This window comes from Thamnophis elegans, chromosome 2 (genome assembly GCF_009769535.1).
Source record: "Thamnophis elegans isolate rThaEle1 chromosome 2, rThaEle1.pri, whole genome shotgun sequence".
Taxonomy (NCBI): domain Eukaryota; kingdom Metazoa; phylum Chordata; class Lepidosauria; order Squamata; family Colubridae; genus Thamnophis; species Thamnophis elegans.
In genome coordinates this window covers 136,800,018-136,818,414 of record NC_045542.1, presented here as the reverse complement: position 1 = coordinate 136,818,414, position 18,397 = coordinate 136,800,018, and the positions used below count along the sequence as shown (strand labels likewise).

Sequence of the window (18,397 nt, the reverse complement as noted above, 5' to 3'; positions counted from 1 at the left end):
ACTTGTCCCAGCTTCTGCCAACCTAGCAGTTCGAAAGCATGTAAAAATGCAAGTAGAAAAATAGGAACCACCTTTGGTGGGAAGGTAACAGCGTTCCGTGCGCCTTTGCCATTATGCCGGCCACATGACCACAGAGACGTCTTTGGACAGCGCTGGCTCTTCGGCTTTGAAATGGAGATGAGTACCACCCCCTAGAGTCAGGAACGACTAGCACATATGTTCAAGGGGAACCTTTACCTTTAACTATTGTTTTATTAAAGTAAACCACTTGGTCACTTAGGTGAGATAGGCAGTGTAGAAATTTAATAAACAAATGAACAAAATGTATATGTACAATGTACATATATGTGTAAGTGTACTGTAGATGTACATGTACATGTAGATAGATAGTAAATTTAGCACATTTTGATATCCAATTTCTTCCTAGACAATTTTAGGTGTGGGCTGCTTTTTCTCTACCAACTCTTATTCTGTCTGAGGAAAGAGGTTTTGCTTTAGCAATTCTTTCAGTAGTGAAGAGGGTAGAGAGATGGTAATGAGTGGTATTTTTGAACCTATTCAATTACAACATGGACAAAGAATATGAATGTCCTTCTTCGCACCATACAGTCAACCTTCCAGGGGTCTGTAGCCTGCCAAGCTACCCACACTTCAATTAAAGCACAAGGAAAGACATAAGGTGGGAACCTCTCCAGTAATGGTATCACTTAGTGCATTTCTGCCCTTGAGAAATTGTTGGATGGTTTCCCATCTGCTGAAATCAGCATCTACTCAATTTTCCTGCTCTTAAATATGATGGAGAATTTGTATCTTATTCTAGAATAATTTTTTCCCTCCTGTGAGGGAGGTTTCCCATTAGCAGTTTTTATAACCTATTTTGAACTGTAAAAGGTAAGAAGAAAATCTCTCAGAATACCATTTAGAAAAAGTCAGTATTTTTTGTCATCCTCCAGGAAATAAAGGATAAAGTTCCAGAGAACTAGTTCCAGAGAACTAGTGTAATGTCTTCCTTAGATGGAAGGAAATGACCACATAAATTATTTTTACATTTAGGAAATATTTAAAAGCTAATAGTATATGAGAAACCTTTCATTTCTCATGAAACTGTATTCAACTCTTGGCCAACAAGACTTTAGCTGAACTATTATGAATGAGTCTTTAAGGTAGTTCTGCATTTGCAATGTTCTTCTTTAACTAGAATCTATCTATCTATCTATCTATCTATCTATCTATCTATCTATCTATCTATCTATCTATCTATCTATCCATCCATCCATCCATCCATCCATCCATCCATCCATCCATCCATCCATCCATCCGCCAAGTACCACTCACTCATCACATAACCTCCAGAACCGTAAAGCCTACAAACTTGAAATTCGGCATGTATGTTCCTCTTGGCTTCTAGGTGCTCACTAAGAAAGGATTTTTTGAAATGACCATCAGATCATTAGTATTTTTACATAGTAATTAACACACTCTGATGCTAAGCAGTTGTACTCCCCACCTGAAAAGAACTCTGTTCCAACTGCCAATTGCCTTATATTAACACACCCTGATGCTAAGGAGTTAGATATGCTACTCCCCTGCCCCACCTGAAAAGAACTGTTCCAACTGCCAGTTGCCTCACATCCTGTTATCTCAGTTCAAACTGGCAGACGTTCCACCCCTTCACTCAGGAGCGGCCTGGAGCTCCTTACAGTACTAAATGTCGGAACCTCACCAAAATGTCTATGCCTTCCACCTATGGAACTGCTTCTGGACTCAAGGCAGCAGGAATGATATTTCCTTATGTGTTTCATTCACCGACCACCACTGAGCCAACGGATTGTGAACCGAATTTCTCATGCATAGACCAATCACATAGTTTTGTCGCAAAGCATGGGTATCCAGCTACTAATAGAATAACAGAGTTGGAAGGGACCTTGAAGATCTTCAAGTCCAATCCCCTACTTAGGCAGGAAACCCTATACCACTTCAGACAAATGGCTGTCCAATATCCTCTTAAAAACGTCCAGTGTTGGAGCATTCACAACTTCTGAGGCAAGTTGTTCCACCGATTAATTGTTCTAACTGTCAGGAAATTTCTTCTTAATTCTAGGTGGCTTCTCTCCTTGATTAGTTTCCATTAGTTAATCAAACTTTGCTGATAAGAAGCCATGTGCAAAACATAACTTGTTCTGGGGCTGCTGTAAACACAAAGTGTCTTCCTGGAAGCTTCTAAGTGACAATGAGATTATTTCTTTGTCTCGGGTTGGCTGGCATCTGTGACTGATGAAGTCACCCTACACAAAGGGACATCAGCAAGCAAGTCACAGTGATGAAGCTGACAAAAGCTACTACTCCTCCCCTCTGCCCTGCGCTTTTGGAGCAAGCCACTCTCCGACAAAAAGGTCAAAGAAGAGGACCTCATGGTCTGTAGGTATTGTGCCTCCCAGATATATTTAAGGCCAGCAGTGACCAGCACAGCAGTCTCTGCTCTGACGATGACTGAGAAACTGAATAATGAAACCTGGTTCTTCTCGAGAAGTAAACAACCTCTGATGTGCTCCAAGTAAATATTCAATCAAGTAGAGGAAATCAAGCAATACCATTAAAAAGAAAGAAAGGAAGATGGCCCTAATCTCCCCCTATCTCTCTGTTCGAAGTGACAATGAAAGACTTGAAAAGGTTGGGGGGAGGGGGGTAGAAAGACAGAGAAGAAAAATGTCCAAACAGTTTGCTGGGATCCTTCCAACTACCTTTGCCTTGTTGAGGTCTGGGATCTGTTGCTTCAATCTTCCAAGGGTTGCTGATGAATTGTGCCAGATTCCATGTTTCTTTCCAACTGTTCTGAATCTCCTGTATCTGATCTCAAAGGAGGGAGCAGATTCAGCTGGAAGAGAGAAACCAGAATGGCATAGTCCAGCAGCAACCCTTGGAAGAACCATATAAGCCTTGTGAGAGGTACCATTCTCTCTCCTGTGTTCTCTGTCCTCTTACATGATCTAATAGGATGAAATTGTTACATCTCTGCATGATGGTTCCTGGTTGCATTAATACTTCTATCAGTGGTGGGATTCAGCCAGTTCGCACCTATTTGGTTGTTAACTTTCTAAGCAGTTCGGAGAACCGGTTGTTGGAAGAAATCTCATTTTGTTTTTTTCCACTTTACAGGACTAATCCTGTAAAAAAGGCAGGAAGGAAACATTCTGGTATTGTTTCTAGCCCAATCTTTATTGCCCTGCTTACAGAAACTGCCTCTCTGGTTAATCCTTAATTACATTGTAACAGCTAAGATGAAGCCCATCAATGTGAGTGACACCCAATCACATGACCATTGAACCCCGCCTACCCAGCTGGTCATTAGGGCAGAGAACCGGTTGTTAAATTATTTGCATCCCACCACTGCTTCTACTCATCCCTTCCCATTACACATCTGGAGAGTTCCTACTTGGGAAAGGCTGATTAGATATTATCTACATTATCTGTACAGCTCAATACCTATGGCTGCCCAATCCTTTGGACTGGATTTGAAAGATGTGCTTCAGAAGGTGCAGTAATGCGGATGCCATCCAGTCTGTGACTCATTAAAGCAGTCGTATCCACTTCCAGAAGCTGCACAATCCTGGAAACAATCAAGCTTCCTTCAATGAATCACAGCCAGGTGTGGTGCTCATGTTCCAAAGCACCTCTTCCAAACTAAGTTCTATTGCAAGTCTCCCTCATTTTCTATGTATCCTTATATACCGAATGCCAGTACAGTTGCTTAGAATATGAAATATGGAACAGAAACCCTTGAGCTCACGGTTTATAGCTGCCATAAAATCCTGCTCCCCTCTCTCCAACACGAGGAAATTAACCATATACTTTATAGGTAGCAATTACTCGAAACAGCACGTAAGTCACTTACCAAATTTAAAGTGTGGTTTATTATTTACTAATTTTAAATCGAGATTACAAAAATACATGCTAAATATTATTTATAGGGATATACAGGTCTAGTGTTCGTTAGCACTTACTAAGCCTTTGACTTCCTTTTTCTCAGAATGATGCAAGAAGCCATGACAACTATACTGCCAAATTATGCTATTTATCATCTCTGATTGAACCAGAAGTGGGTTTAACATAATTTTTACCACCGATTTGCCGCACACCAAAAATGTGAGCGAGGGCGTGCACATGCTTGGTTTGCTCCCACGCGTGCCTTCTGCACATGTGTGTGGCCTTCCATGCATGTGCTTTGCTTGTGCACACAGCTTCTTAGAAAATGTGGTGAAATAGGACACCATAGCGCAGGGGCGGGTGAGCCCACAGGTCGCCACTACTGGTTCACCCGAGCCAGTCCGAACCGGCTGAATACCACCACTGGATTGCACCCTTCCTCTCACATCACTTGAATTTTACCGTGCTGTACATAGTCACATATTATGCATATCACGTATTATTTCTTTTTTATTAAGAAGATGCAATTACAACTAGGGTATGATTTTTGCAGTCAGCATTAATTTGGAACCCAAATGTTTCATCTGGATTTATATATATATAACAGGTTGATACAATAAGTAGTAATCTTACATATTAGTTTTCTAATCGATAAACACAGCTGATGCAGCCTTTGTAGTTTTATTTATTTTAGTGTAATGAATAAAGAAATCAATCACTTTTAAGTTGCATAATCCCATAACTTTGTTCTGTTTCTTAGCTCTGATTTTGAGGGGAAGGAATCTGATCTTGTTCCTTATGTCTACTGTCAGGAAGGCCTCGCCCGAAGAAGACTCAAGCAGGACACATTTGGTGATGGGCAGAGAGTGGAAGGAACTCTGGATGGCAGCTAAAGTTTTCTCTGTTTGGACTGCATTCTCAATCAATTTATAGAAATTGAATAAACAAACACATAAATCATGAAACAAAATTATATCAACTCAGAATTCTGGGGTGTAACCACAAATCAGTTGGAGAAAGTTTGCCTCTCTTTCTTGAGGTACTATAAAGTGAACACCGTATTATATTTTTCATAGAAGGAAGCTAAGGCCTCATTTCCAGATTCAACCATAATGAAATATAGGTAGTCCTTGACTTACAACCATTCGTTTACTGATCACTCGAAGTTACAAAAGCAATGAAAAAAGTGACTTTTTAAATCCTTTTTTAACTCTTATGGCCATTGCAACATCCCCATGGTCACATGATCAGAATTCGGATGCTCAGCAACTGGCTCATATTTATGACCGTCCTGGGGTCATGTGATCATCTTTTCTGACAAGCAAAGTCAATGGTGTTAAAAGTCGTGTGACTAACTTAATACCTGCAGTGATTCACTTAATAACTGCGGCAAGAAAGGTCATAAAATAGGATGAAATTCAGTTAAATGTCTCACTTAGCAACATAAATTGTGGATGTAAGTTGAGGACTACCTATAAAAAGAATATAAACCACATGTAATGAGAGACGAAAGCGGCTGAGCTTCACCTCAGGAGATCTCTATTAGTAGTGTCATCAATTCTGGTTTACTATTTTTAGAGTAAAGAAAAATCCGATACAATCAGTTCTTCATGCTGGATCTTAGGAACAGAATAGTATTGTAGTATAATAAGTAAGTTATTAGTAAGTTATTTTACCAATTCAGACCAAAGACTTGAGAAAATATAAACAGAAAGTACCTGAAATGTCACAGGTCTGCTTGTTCCTTGGTGAGAATGATGGTGATACACTATGTCGGTAGACAATATGTGGCTTTTTATGCTGTTCTTCATATTCTTCTTGATCAGGTGGTATGAGAGGCTCTACAAAGTATTCTCCATCATGAGACCTAAATGTGCCTAACTGAGAAGGAATGAAAAATAAATGAAGCCACCAAAGTTTAACAGAGGTTTATAAATCTTCTGCTGAGAACTGTAGCTGTTTCTCAGACTCACAAGGTATTTTTTTTTCTGGTTTCGTTTATATGTTTGATCGTTCCTAAACTTCCTGAATGTCAGCTCTTTTTGGGGCCAAAGTAAAGGCTATGCTCCAAAAAAAAAATCCGGGATGAAGCCACAAAATTACTTTTACTTCCTCATGAAAATTAAATCAAGCACATTCAAGTCGATATAATTGCTCCCATATGTGCAATCATTTTCCCCTTGGGTGACAACAAAATTATAATTTGATAGGCTACTTCAGGAAGGCTCTCACACCTGCCTAACCATGTAGAAAACATGGCTAGCTGTGGTTTCTTGAATGTACACTCAGTTGCCAACCTGAGTTGACCTTTACTTAAAACAGCTTGCAGTGGTTGGTCACCTTTGGATGTGCAAGTTTGGTTAGTACTTGCACTGGAGACTTCCAGAAAGCTATAATATCAACCTGGGAACTTGACGATGTCAACTGGAAGAATGCAACGGCAAACCACTTTTGTACTGCTGGAAAGTTAGCTGAATGGCTCTGTCCAAGAAGTCACCAGCAACCAAGCACAATTTGAAGGAGACATACAGTTTTTTAATGCCAGCTTGTCCAGCAATAAGGCCTTCCAGACACTGCCACAATCCCACAGTATGGGAGAACACACCGCAGTCAACTCACCATGGCCAACTCACCGCAGCCAACTCACCATGGCCAACTTACCACAGCCAACTCACCATGGCCAACTCACCGCAGCCAACTCACCATGGCCAACTTACCACAGCCAACTCACCATGGCCAACTCACTGCAGCCAACTCACCATGGCCAACTTGCCAGCCAGCTCACCATGACCAACTTGCCAGCCAACTTGCCGGCCAACTTGCCATTCAACTCACCATGACCAACTTGCCACAGCCAATTCACCACAGCCAATTTACCATGGCCAACTCACTATCTCACTGCAGGACAACTCACTATGGTCAACTCATCACACAAAACTCGCTGTGGGACAATTCAACCTTTCAATTTAATTATTTAAAGTAATTACAAAATTATTGTAATTTTTGTCATTTACATTTCATTTTGTCCCTCCTTTGGCATCCTTTCTTTAATGATTCTATTCCACTATTTCTTTGATATTAGTATAACTCTTGTCCTACAGCGAATTGTCCCATGGCGAGTTGGCCATGTAGAGTTATCCCATAGTGAGTTGGCTGTGGCATGTTGGCTGCAGTAAGTTCGGCAAGTTGTTGTAGACCCACAATACCCTACATTATGGTCAACAAATCTGGGGCATACTATTTGGAGAGTGGTTGGCATAATTTATGAAACCCGCCTCCCAAATTAGTTGCTCATCCAATGTCTTGGAAAGGAGTTTGGTCTAGAGGTTAAAGCACCAGGTGGGAAACCAGGAGACTATGAGTTCTAGTTCTACCTTACCCATGAATGCTGGCAGGGTGACACTGGGCCATTCACTCTCTCTTAGCCCACCCCACCTCCATAGGGTTGTTGTGGGGAAAATAGGAGCAGGAATGAGTATAATATATGTTCACCACCTTGAATTATAAAAAAGATCTCCCAGTTAATTTTCACTTTTTAAATTTATTTTTCTCTTATATTAAGTGAAAATTAACCTGGAGACCTAAGGTGAGGCAGTATAATTGTAATTGACCCCTTCACATCTTTCACCAGGCCAGTATCTCACAAACACAAGTTCAGGACTGTATGTAACAAAAAAATGCAAACTAGGGGTGAAAGGGATGATTTTACTTTACAGATATTGGTAGCTCTCTCCTTCCAAGAGTTTCCTTGATAAGATAAGAGAAGTCTTTAAAAAAAACACCTGCTCCTTCTATTCTAATAAAAAATTGAAAAGATCCACTGTGTCTTTCTACACAAAATTCAGAAACACTGCTCTAAACATCCTATAAAAGCAAGAGGGCATTGTTTGCCGTACTGCACACACTAAAGGCAGATGCTATACCACAAAGTCTTACCTCCCCCACATTCCATGGGTTACTTCCAAGTTTGGGGGAGGGCTCCTCCTGTCCTAATTCGTTTTGGACCTATTTCTGGACAACCTTCTCTTCTTTCCACCTTAAGTCTCCATAAAAGAGCCTGGCCTCCGGCCTCCCTTAAGGTTGATCTTCCATGAAAGCAAATGCCAAGTCCTGCAGTGCCTTATCTACCAGGAAGTGGGTGTGAACTGTTTCCCTCTTCAGCTTCAACCCTGTTTGCAATCCTTGCCTGGAGGGCTGGAAAAACACACTCCCACCAGCCCTGCTGGTTCCCTTGGGAGAATGCTAGGGCGGTATCGGCCCTCCTCCTCCTCTGCCCCACCCGCCAAGCGTCAGAACATCGCAATAACAACAACAAGCCCAGAAAGTGACCACCACGGTACAAACTGGAGGAAATCAAGATGGTTTTGGGGTAGCGGTGGTGGTGAATGGGGGCTTCCCATTCCTGCAGCCCCTTCCTGTTTGATATAGAGCACTGCCAACTGGACAATTCGGCCTGGCTGGTAAGTATAGCTAAACTCAGCGGCTTGCATCCTTTTTTTAGAATACCGAAGAAGGAAAGAAAAGCTTAGCTCCCTCACCCACCCACCCACCCCAAACCCAATTATATTTGCAGAACAGATCTTGAAAATCTATTGGAGGAAACCAAACCCATACTTCTTCACCTCTCAGAGCAGACAGCTACTAAGCTATGATTCCACCCTCGCCCCCCTCCAGCTCCACAACAAACTTTGAGCTGCTTAGAGCATAAGTTTTCAAGCGGAACGGGAGTAAAATCAAATTACTGATTTGGTGCTTTGAAAGCCTCTCCTTTACTCTCCCCCCTCAACTGCTTCACTTCTAAACCATTTCACTGTTCCAAGGGTGGTGGGAATGGTTCCTCTCAGTCCAAATGTATTGCATGCTGACAATTCCTTGCCTTTTTCAGTCCATTAAACGGGAGTGACTGGCTCTTAGCATTGGCACTCCAAGCTGCCTGGAGTAAACTTTCGTCCCTAGGGGGAGCGAGGGAGAAGGAATCAATTACACAGTTTCTGTTTGCCTTCCCTCCACCTTAAATGTCTCTCAGCCTTCAAGTGCCACCCTTGTTTGCGGTTCAGACTCAAATGCTCCTCGCCAACCCACTCAGTGGCCCCTTCTTCCCCAAAGCCACCTGGGATAAACCCCACCTCCCTTGTTTTCACTGGCAAACATCAGCGTCTCCTTAATGTTAAGATGTTGAAAGTCTTCAGGGACACAGCTGTTGCCAAGTGCACAAAACAAGGCTCCCAAAATACCTGTCGGGGATGACCCTTAAGAGAGAAAGTACAGAAATGGTTCAGGACTACTGCATGTTGCTGGCACCTCCCAAGACTTCCCTCCCGTCTTCTCTCCCCACCCATCAATCAAACTGAGAGCTCCTTAAAAGCAAAGCCTTTGATTCTTGAGGTTTTGCCATATACTCCAGTAATGATTTCTTAAGTTTCCTGCCGCTAGATACAAGTTATTTATAATCTAAAAGAAAGAAAGTGGCTAGGCAGGGGTTAGGAAAGAACTGGGGGAAAGAAAGGCACCCTGTTGAAACTTTGAAGAAAGTTTTGCTGTGCTTTTAAGTTTTGTTGCAATCAAAACCAAGAAAGCCGTGGAGAAGACAAGAAAGAAAAAGGGTTTTAACACAGAATGTGCTTCCCACTCTCCTAGCAAGATCCAAAGCTGGGAATTGAGATCTTTTCTTAAGAAGCTCTTGGTTTGCATCCTGTAAACAAAACCCTGGATTCAGCAGGAGGATTATACACTTACCATCCCAGAACACAGGCTTATGACTGCTGTATGTTGGGGCTCCGTGTTGACATGTCCTTTATAGAAACAGTGCTTAATATCACTTTCCTCCTCGGTGTAAAAGTTTGTTTGGTTAACCTCGGGTTGTCCAAGGAAGCTGACCGTGAAGAGAGGGGCAATAAATCCCGAATGGGCCGTGAGGTTGAAAACGAAGTGCTGCCCGAAGGCTTGCAGTCTATAATGCACTTGGGTGGTACTGAAAGAAGAGGAGGCGATGGGAGAAGAGGGAGCATCCAGAATCGAAGGCTGAGCTTCTGAACGAAGGCTTCGTTTCTTTCTCTGAAAGTGCACCTTTGTAGGCAACGGTTCTCCAAGCTCATTCACACGGGTCGGGATCACAATCTCGTACTCTCTCAGCGTCTCCAGCAGTTTGGCTGTGAAAAGTTGACATAGGTGCCCATGAATGGATATGGGGTGTGGGAGTGCGCACGCATGCGCAAACTATTTAACAATACTTTTTAAATTACAGCGCTGGTCCAACAGGGAGATGAATTTAGCCAGTTAGGAAGAAATATTCTTGTTGGAACCGATTAAAAAGCCCTTCTAAAACTTTATCAGCCAAATCAAACACCTTCCTTTACCAACTCAACTCAGTTCCGCAACATTCCTAAAGTTATGTAAAGTCCGATAGGTGAAAAGCTGGCATTTTAGAAAGTGGCAGCAAAGGATGCTGAATTCATTTTTAGCCTTTATGTAACCAAGCTAAACACTGAGAACAGCACACATCAGCAGCATAAAAGCAGCATAAAAAGAAACTCAGTTAGGACCTTCAAATAATACTTCTAAAAGGGCCCCCTGCAGCATTACAGGTGGGAACACAATAGTTGTTCACTATTAATATTAATACTATTAATATATAAACTCATCATATAGGAAATAGGTATTTTAAAAAAAGCTTTGCAAGAAGCTTCTCATACTCTCAGAGAATACTGTCCCCAATAAGAGTTTTAAACTGTGCTCTTTGGCAATATTTAATAATAATAATTTTAATAGTAATAATAATAATAAAACACCTTATTAGCTTTAATGCAAAAGCCCAAAATATCAAGAGATATTCTTGCAGTTATGCATGGTGAAGGGGTGATTTTTTTTTCTATCTCCCTCTCTCTCTCTCCCCCCCTCTCTCTCTCTTCCCTTTCGGGGTGGCAAGAGGACACTTGGTGACTCCCTGATCGGTGCTTTCTAGGACATGCACGAAAAGAGCCACCATGAATAAAATTAGCATACATTTGTAGGCGGAGCTGTTGGTCGACTGGAGAGACAGAACTTCAACGGGCTTAACACCGCTTTCTGAGCTTTTGCCCATTTTTTTCCTCCCCTGCGGCAGTGTTAGAGGGAGGGGGGTAAAGAATGGGGTGGGGGGGGGAAGAAGAAAAAGGAAACACAACCTGACCTCACACAAAGTAACGCCAAAGTCGCTTGCTCTCTTTTCCGACAACTTCGCGCTCTGCTCTGGAGACCTCTCTTCAGTTCCTGCCAAGCATCTTACCTTGTCGGAGATGCCTCCCTTGCTTTCTGGCTGCTGCTGCTGCTGCTGTTGCTGCGCCGGTTCTATTCAAGAAGTCTTGCAAGAGTAGCGTGCTTAATCCTACCGCCCATAACACCAGCTGCATGGTGGTTTGTGCCGCTTGGTTGCAGCGATCGAGCTTTCCACCCCCCCTTGGCACCCCTCCCCAAAGTCCTCCCTTCTAGTTGCTTGGGGAGGGGGGGGCGGAGAGGGGAGGAGAGGTGGTTTATTGTCAAAACTCCCGAGGTCTTTGCTCCCCTCCTCCTCCTCCTCCTCCTCCCCCCACACCGCCTTCCCCGACTTCACTTTTATTAAACTTGAGGATGGCGCTCATCTAATTGGGGTTCTCGGGATTCGGCTGTGGCGAGAACTGTCCGCCCTGGAGCCAGTCGATCGAAAGGAGAAAAAGGAGTCGAGCTCGCCGGGAGAGGATAAACACCAGCATCGTGCTTTTAGCGAGAGGGGCTGGGTGGAGGGGACGGAGGAGAGAGAGAGAGAGAGAGAGAGAGGAAAAAAATCAGCCCCACTAAGCTGCGGCTCCCCTTCTTCGCCCTCCGCCTCCTCCCCCCCGTTTCTCCGCCGCACTTCAGGGTCCTTGGAAAGTCTTAGGATTCCCGTGGAGGCGGGATCCGAGAGTTCCCGCCTCCCGGGAAGGAGGGGACAAAAGGCGAGAGAAGGTGGGGAAGGCAAGCGCTCATGCCTCTCGCTTGCCGCTCGGCCGGAGGGGTTGCTGCTTGATGGCGCGGAGGCCGCGGAGTTTTGGGGCTTGGGAAGTTCATGCCTGCCTTCGGTGGCGGGGGAGGCCAAGGCCAAGCCGCCTCAGCGTCCCTTCTCCCTCTTAAAAATCTCCCTCCAGGAGGGGATCCTTTCTCACTTAACACCCTGACAGGGAAGGCGCCGGCCCGAAAGAGCAGCGCGTCACTTTTTTTAACCTCCCCCCCCAATATGAATTATATTATTATTATTATTATTATTATTATTATTATTATTATTATTATTATTATTATTATTATTATTATTATTATTATTATTATTATTATTATTATAGCGGTGGCCACCTTCGCTTTTCCCGTTAGGATTTTGCCTCCCGAAATCTCCCTAGTATGTCCTTTGAATCTCCCTTAAACTTAGGCGCTGATCCACCAAACTTGCATTAATGTATCTTCCCGCTTGATAAAAATTAACCCGGGACCATGGAGCATCTTACTTACATTTTCTGGAAAGTGCAGGGTTTTCTCTCCTTTTCTCCCTTTTTCTTTCAGAGACATAAAAAGGAAAATGGATCACCAGCCAGGGGGATTAAAGGAAAAACCCTGCCGGTGCTTTTCTTAAGAAATAATTTAAGACACTCTCCCCTCCCCCTTTTGAAGTTTTACTTGTATTATTTTAGCACTCTTTTAATCAGGGTAATTTAAACCTGGGGTGGGTTTTTCTGCAAGTTTATTTAGACATGAACTATTGGGGGGGGGGAGAGAAGTGGTAACTTTTACTTTTTTAAAATTTGTATGTTGTACTTGGATATAGGCTTCATTGAATTCAGTGTCATCTTTTCAGAAAAAAAAATGTAGGGCTGACTATATGGCATGCCAGAATCAGTGCAACTGAATATATTGGGCAGGTAAACCCACTTGTGGAGAAAAATAATTGGGAATGTATTTCTAGACACACCAGAAATAGTACTCACTCTGCCTCTCCTATACCCACATTGTTACCCATACTCTAAACCAAGGTTATACAGACACATACAAATATTGATTTTTCTGGATAACTGATACCCTCATGTAGACAAAAAAGTGAACTTCACTGCTTGAAATGTGAGGTATGTATAAAGTTGGAGGCCACAATCAGCAATACAAGAAAGTTATTCAGAGAAAACATAAGATGGGCTTGGAATAGCCCAATAGCAGTGCACCACCTTCTAATAAATTATAATAAAGCCAGGATGAGAACAGCTTACATGTTCATCTGCGCTATTAAAAAAAAACTTTTAATGTATTAATATAGAACAAAGCCACCAACACATCTCTGGTTTAAGTGAACTAATAATCCTCTTTCCATTGTTCTTTTGAAAGACTGCTGTATAAGTAGAAGCCAATCTGGTCTTGCAGAAGGTATTTAGGCCTGTGTATATGTAGATACCACGATAGGCAGTCTGCCCATAGCTGTGAAGAAGTGGCCATCCAGTCCCTCTTAAATCCTAAGGACCAGAGAGAATGGCCTGTGCCCAGTGGCGTGGTGGGGAGGAATGACTTCAATAGCCAGTAGGAGTTGGGCAGATCCCAGTCCCTGATCATGCCACTGCCAGCATTTCAACAAGACATCAATTGTCTATACTGTACGTTTTGTGTCGGGAGAAGACGGGGGGGGGAAAAGCTCTGTAATACCAAAAGAACTAAAGACTATTCAGCGTCTCTCTGCAGTAGGTTAGGGATGAGACAGAGGCAATGTCAGGGGCACAGCTCTCGTAAAACTGCTTACCGAGGTGTTTTTGTGCTACAGTAAGTAGGATCAGTCCTTGGTTAACCGTAACAATTCCTATAAAATAAATACCAGCAGTGTAAACATTAAAATGATGACATCCGTCTCTGCTGCATTAAAGTTACAATGAAGTAATTACGGGACTCTCTTCATGGTGCAAACTTGCCTGGACAACATCTCTCTTTTTTTTCTATGTTTCACGATGCGTCTCATCTTTAACCCATGAGCACGGTGGGCTTGAGCTGTCCTTAGCTGCACTGGAGCTAAAGTAATATTTGTCATTTTATCCTGACGCTGCCCAGGGGTAAGCTGAAGACATGGAAAATCTGATAATAATTGTTACCTATCACCTTGGAGGCACCTGAGCTGACTGGGATCAGCAGCAATAGAGCTATCACATGGGGGCTGACAATTAGGAAAGCGAATTTATAACCCTTCAGTTCAGCTGTGGGGAAAGGCCACGGAGTGGTATGGGATTATATAGGATTTAATAAATATTATTATTATATACTTCCTTCATTAAACATGAAACTCAGCCAACTGAACATTCAAAAATGCATTACAAATACCAGTGGCTGGTGCTAATGGTTGATACAGTTTGCTGCCAGCATCAACCAAGTACCTTCTTAAAATATAAGATGTTCCAAGTAGCACAGTTTTTTGCAAGTCCCACAAAATCTTCACCTTCTCATTTTCGATAACTTTTTCCACTTTATGTTCCCATGACTTTCTGGATACAGGCAAATCATATTTTTACATAATGACCAGTGGATTAATTTAGCAACTTGGTAATGTCTAGCTTTGTAATCAGTTTGCAATTTTGCTGCATTCACATATTAAATGTGAAACAGTTTCGACTTTGTTATTGCAAAGTCGGCAGTTTGGGTTGTCAATGGATTTTTGTATCTTTGCTTTCATGGCATTAGTTTGTAGTGCTTGTTCTTGAGCAGCCAATATTAAACCTTCCGTTTCTTGATACTTCCCATCTTAAGCCATGTCCATGTCAAGTTATCACATTTTCCTTCAATGTTTTTCAAGTGCTGTCTGTGCAAAGCTTTGTTTTCCATCTATTTAATCTCTCATCCAGCTGTTTTTCATTATCATCATCAATATTAATTATTATCATTATCATTATTATTATTATTATTATTATTATTATTATTATTATACAATTGTATCACAGCGGCCAGTTGTTTCGCCGGATTTGGCATTGGTTACTAGTCGGGCCCCACCCAGGGGCCTAGGACGTCGTAACGTATTTTCGTAATATGCGTGCAGATCCAAGCAGTGCAGCTTTTTGCATTTGACTGATGGTGATTTTGTCAATTTTTAACCGTTTTAAATGTAATTCCAGTGCTTTTGGAATAGCACCCAGTGTGCCAATTACCACTGGAATTACCACTGCTGGTTTGTGCCATAGTCGTTGAATTTCGATTTTTAAGTCCTGGTATTTTGCGATTTTTTCATGTTCCTTCTCGGCGACCCTGCTATCACCTGGTATTGCGATGTCTATGATTGTGACCTTATTTTTCTCAACCAGTGTGATGTCTGGTGTATTATGCGCCAGTATTTATTTATTATTATTATTATTATTATTATTATTATTATTATTATTATTACTGGTGACTTTGAGTCAGTGTTAACTCTTGGTGACTATCTGGTGAAGTCCTTCCAGTTTTCTCGGCAAGATTTTACAGGTGGTTTGTCTGCCTTCTACCTAGGACTGAGAAATAAAGACTAGCCCAGCTTCACCCAGCTGGCTTCGTGTCTAAGACAGAACCAGAAATCTTGGTTTATAGCTTGGTATCTTAATCGCTACACCAAACTCGTTCTTTATTCTCATCTTTTTTCAGGATAGAACTGGAATTAAAAATAAAACTCTAAAATGAACCTTAAATATTATTCATTCTACTTGTCATTTTTCTCTGGTATACCCATTCCAAGGACATTTGGTCTTCTTCAGAAAAGTCCTTGAGGTGAATGAAAGCAATATGCCAAAAATTGAACTTGGCACTTTAAAAAAACTTTCATTGTAATTTAATAATGTCTGTTATTACACCAGTGCTGTTTGCACAACAGTGTTCGATCAGTGAGTCAACTAATCTAGTTAAGTCTTCTAACCCAGTGTTTCTCAATCTTGGCAACTCCCAGAGTTTCTCAGCCACTATGCTGGGGGGATTCTGGGAGATAATGTCCAAACATCTTCAATTGCCAAGGCTGAGAAACATTGTTCTAACTGATGGTTCAGGCAACACTGCAGTGTGACTCACTTTCTCTTGGAGGTGCTTGGTATCTCATGAACTCTTGCACTACAAAGTATCTTTACAAATGCAGTTAGTTCACTGTTGGCTCAGTGGACAGAAGTATGGCTTTGGTGCTACAGCCAACCAGTGTATGGAAACAAAATGTTTTTTTGCAGTGAAATCCAAGGTAGAAGTGCTGGGCTTCACAGCTATGCTATAGCTGCTTGGACTTGATTGAGATGGATGACATATAAATTTAATAAGAATAAGAAGAAACATCAGACCACCCGGTTATCTGCTGCAGAAAGACTGCATAGACTGACCACAAACAAGGGTACAATAAAGTAGCAACAAAGGTACATTGGAAGATCTGCAAAAAATATTGGTCTTCAAGCAAGTAGTGGTGGGACCATAAAATATAGAAAGTAAAAGTGCTAGAATTCAAATAGAGAGGCATCTGCCACATAACAGCCCAGACTTAATGGTTGGTAAGAAAGATGAAAAAAAATGGATATTGGACGTGGCATACCTGGAGACAGCAAAATAGAAGAGAAAGAACTGGAGAAGATAACAAAATACAAACACCTGTGAATAGAAATAGAACGACTGTGACAAAAGAAAGCAAAGGTTGTACCAATGGTAATAGGTGCCTTGGGTGCAATCCCGAAAGAACTGGAGCATCACTTAAACACTATTGGCATTGTCAAAATCGCCATCAATCAATTGTAAAAGGCAATTTGCAATTGGCTATTTTTAATGGTTTGACTAAAGAACATTAAATACACCATATTATGGAAACCATAATATGGGTTAATTTGGAGAAGGGTTACATGTCTTGGGTGAATGCACTCTTTTTTCTTAATAGGGTTGACAGAACTTGGAAAGTATCTCACTTTTGAATGGAATATAGCATTTACACAAGGCAATGTATCAAATGATGATAACCTTCTCCCGCTTCACTGCTGATTGAATTATGGTGTTTGCACAATATGCTAATCTCGCCATTGGCAATCAGGACCTGGGCCACAAAATAATTACATATTTTTGAAGTCATTCATTGTCTTCTGCAACAAATCATTAAACCGTCTTAGCTCACCTTAAACTATAATGCACCTAAAATAAATGGGCTCCAGTTATAAAGGCTTTTGCTGCAATAAAAGTTACAGTTCCACGTTCCCAGATCTTTTCTCCAGATATTCAAAGAATCTCATGAAATAAAAAGACATACAGTATGTTAGTCACGGCAAGCTCTGCTCTTGAGTGCTTTCTTTGTTCTTCTGATTGGTATCCCACTTTCCCTCTCCTGCAATTTTATATATCCAACAATGACCTTGTGAAGTTAGTTGGGCTAAGATTGGGAGGACTGGGACAGCATCCTTCAATGAGCCTATTGGTTTGCATAGAGCAGTGTTTTTCAACCACTGTGCTGCGGCACACTAGTGTGCCGTGACATAGTGTAAGGTGTGCCGTGGGAAAAACACTTTATATATAGTCAATATAGGCACAGAGTTAAATTTTTTTAACATTTTCTAATGGTGGTGTGCCTCGTGATTTTTTTTCATGAAAAAAGTGTGCCTTTGCACAAAAAGGTTGAAAAACACTGGCATAGAGGCTATTCATATCCAATTTGATGTCCATAGCATTAATTCTGGGCAATCAGAAACACTGAATTATAGATGTACTACATTGCAGGTAGAATAGCCTTACGCACTAAAAAATTGTACACAGTAGATGCTATGGTTAATAAGTAGCAAGTTGAAAAGTGCAGTACTAGTCTTTCATCTACACTCTATAGCACGTGTGAACCTAAAGTTCAAACCATTAAAATTAAATACTTTTAAAGTGCCTTTAGTTTAGCGTGAGAGTGCTAATGACAGATTTTTACACACACACACCCCAAATCTGCTTTATACAAAAAAACACAATTGACTGAAGCAGAACTTGTTATTGAGTTATGTTTTAGATTACAGCCTTAAGCGCAGGCTTAATATCTCCAACTAATATATATGATTCTAAAATGTCAAATTTGATTGTGTTATGGCTCTGTGTAATAATTTTAAGCTTTAATGGTAAAATGTCTCTAACTGTTTAGCTTTTTTCCACCTTTAAAAATATTTTCAGTGTTTTATTCAAAGGATGTGTATCCTATGTTTTCACCAATAGGTGGTGCTCAAGGTAGCTAACAAGATAAATTTAAACAATACAGTATAGTATAACTTAAAGCATACATTAAAACACATTAAGATATACACCATGACTTGAAAAATACTAACTTTATCAGCCAATTCTTGATTACATGTGAAAAAAAATGCTTATTTTTTTTTTACTCTGTCAATATGAGAAGGACCACAGATAGCTTTACCACGTCTTAGAGTAAAGAATAATCGCTAAGTTGGCTCAACCAGCCATGTCTTGATGATGGAAAAACTGAAAGAGAGTATTTTCCTAAAAATCTTAACACCTGGGCAGG

General features: G+C 41.3%; 1 protein-coding gene across 2 annotated transcripts in view; it reads right to left on the bottom strand.

The window, feature by feature from the left end:
* ADAMTS9 (ADAM metallopeptidase with thrombospondin type 1 motif 9) overlaps positions 1–12,140 on the bottom strand; it is a 168,164-nt gene extending 156,024 nt beyond the window's left edge. For both annotated transcript variants that reach the window (XM_032211696.1, XM_032211697.1), the window contains exons 1-3: positions 11,189–12,140; positions 9,661–10,073; positions 5,643–5,805 (exon numbers count right to left, since the gene is read on the bottom strand). In XM_032211696.1, the coding sequence (XP_032067587.1) occupies positions 5,643–5,805; positions 9,661–10,073; positions 11,189–11,312 (700 nt within the window). In that variant the 5' untranslated portion in view covers positions 11,313–12,140. The remainder of the gene's footprint in view (positions 1–5,642; positions 5,806–9,660; positions 10,074–11,188) is intronic.
* Positions 12,141–18,397: the final 6,257 nt, after the last annotated feature.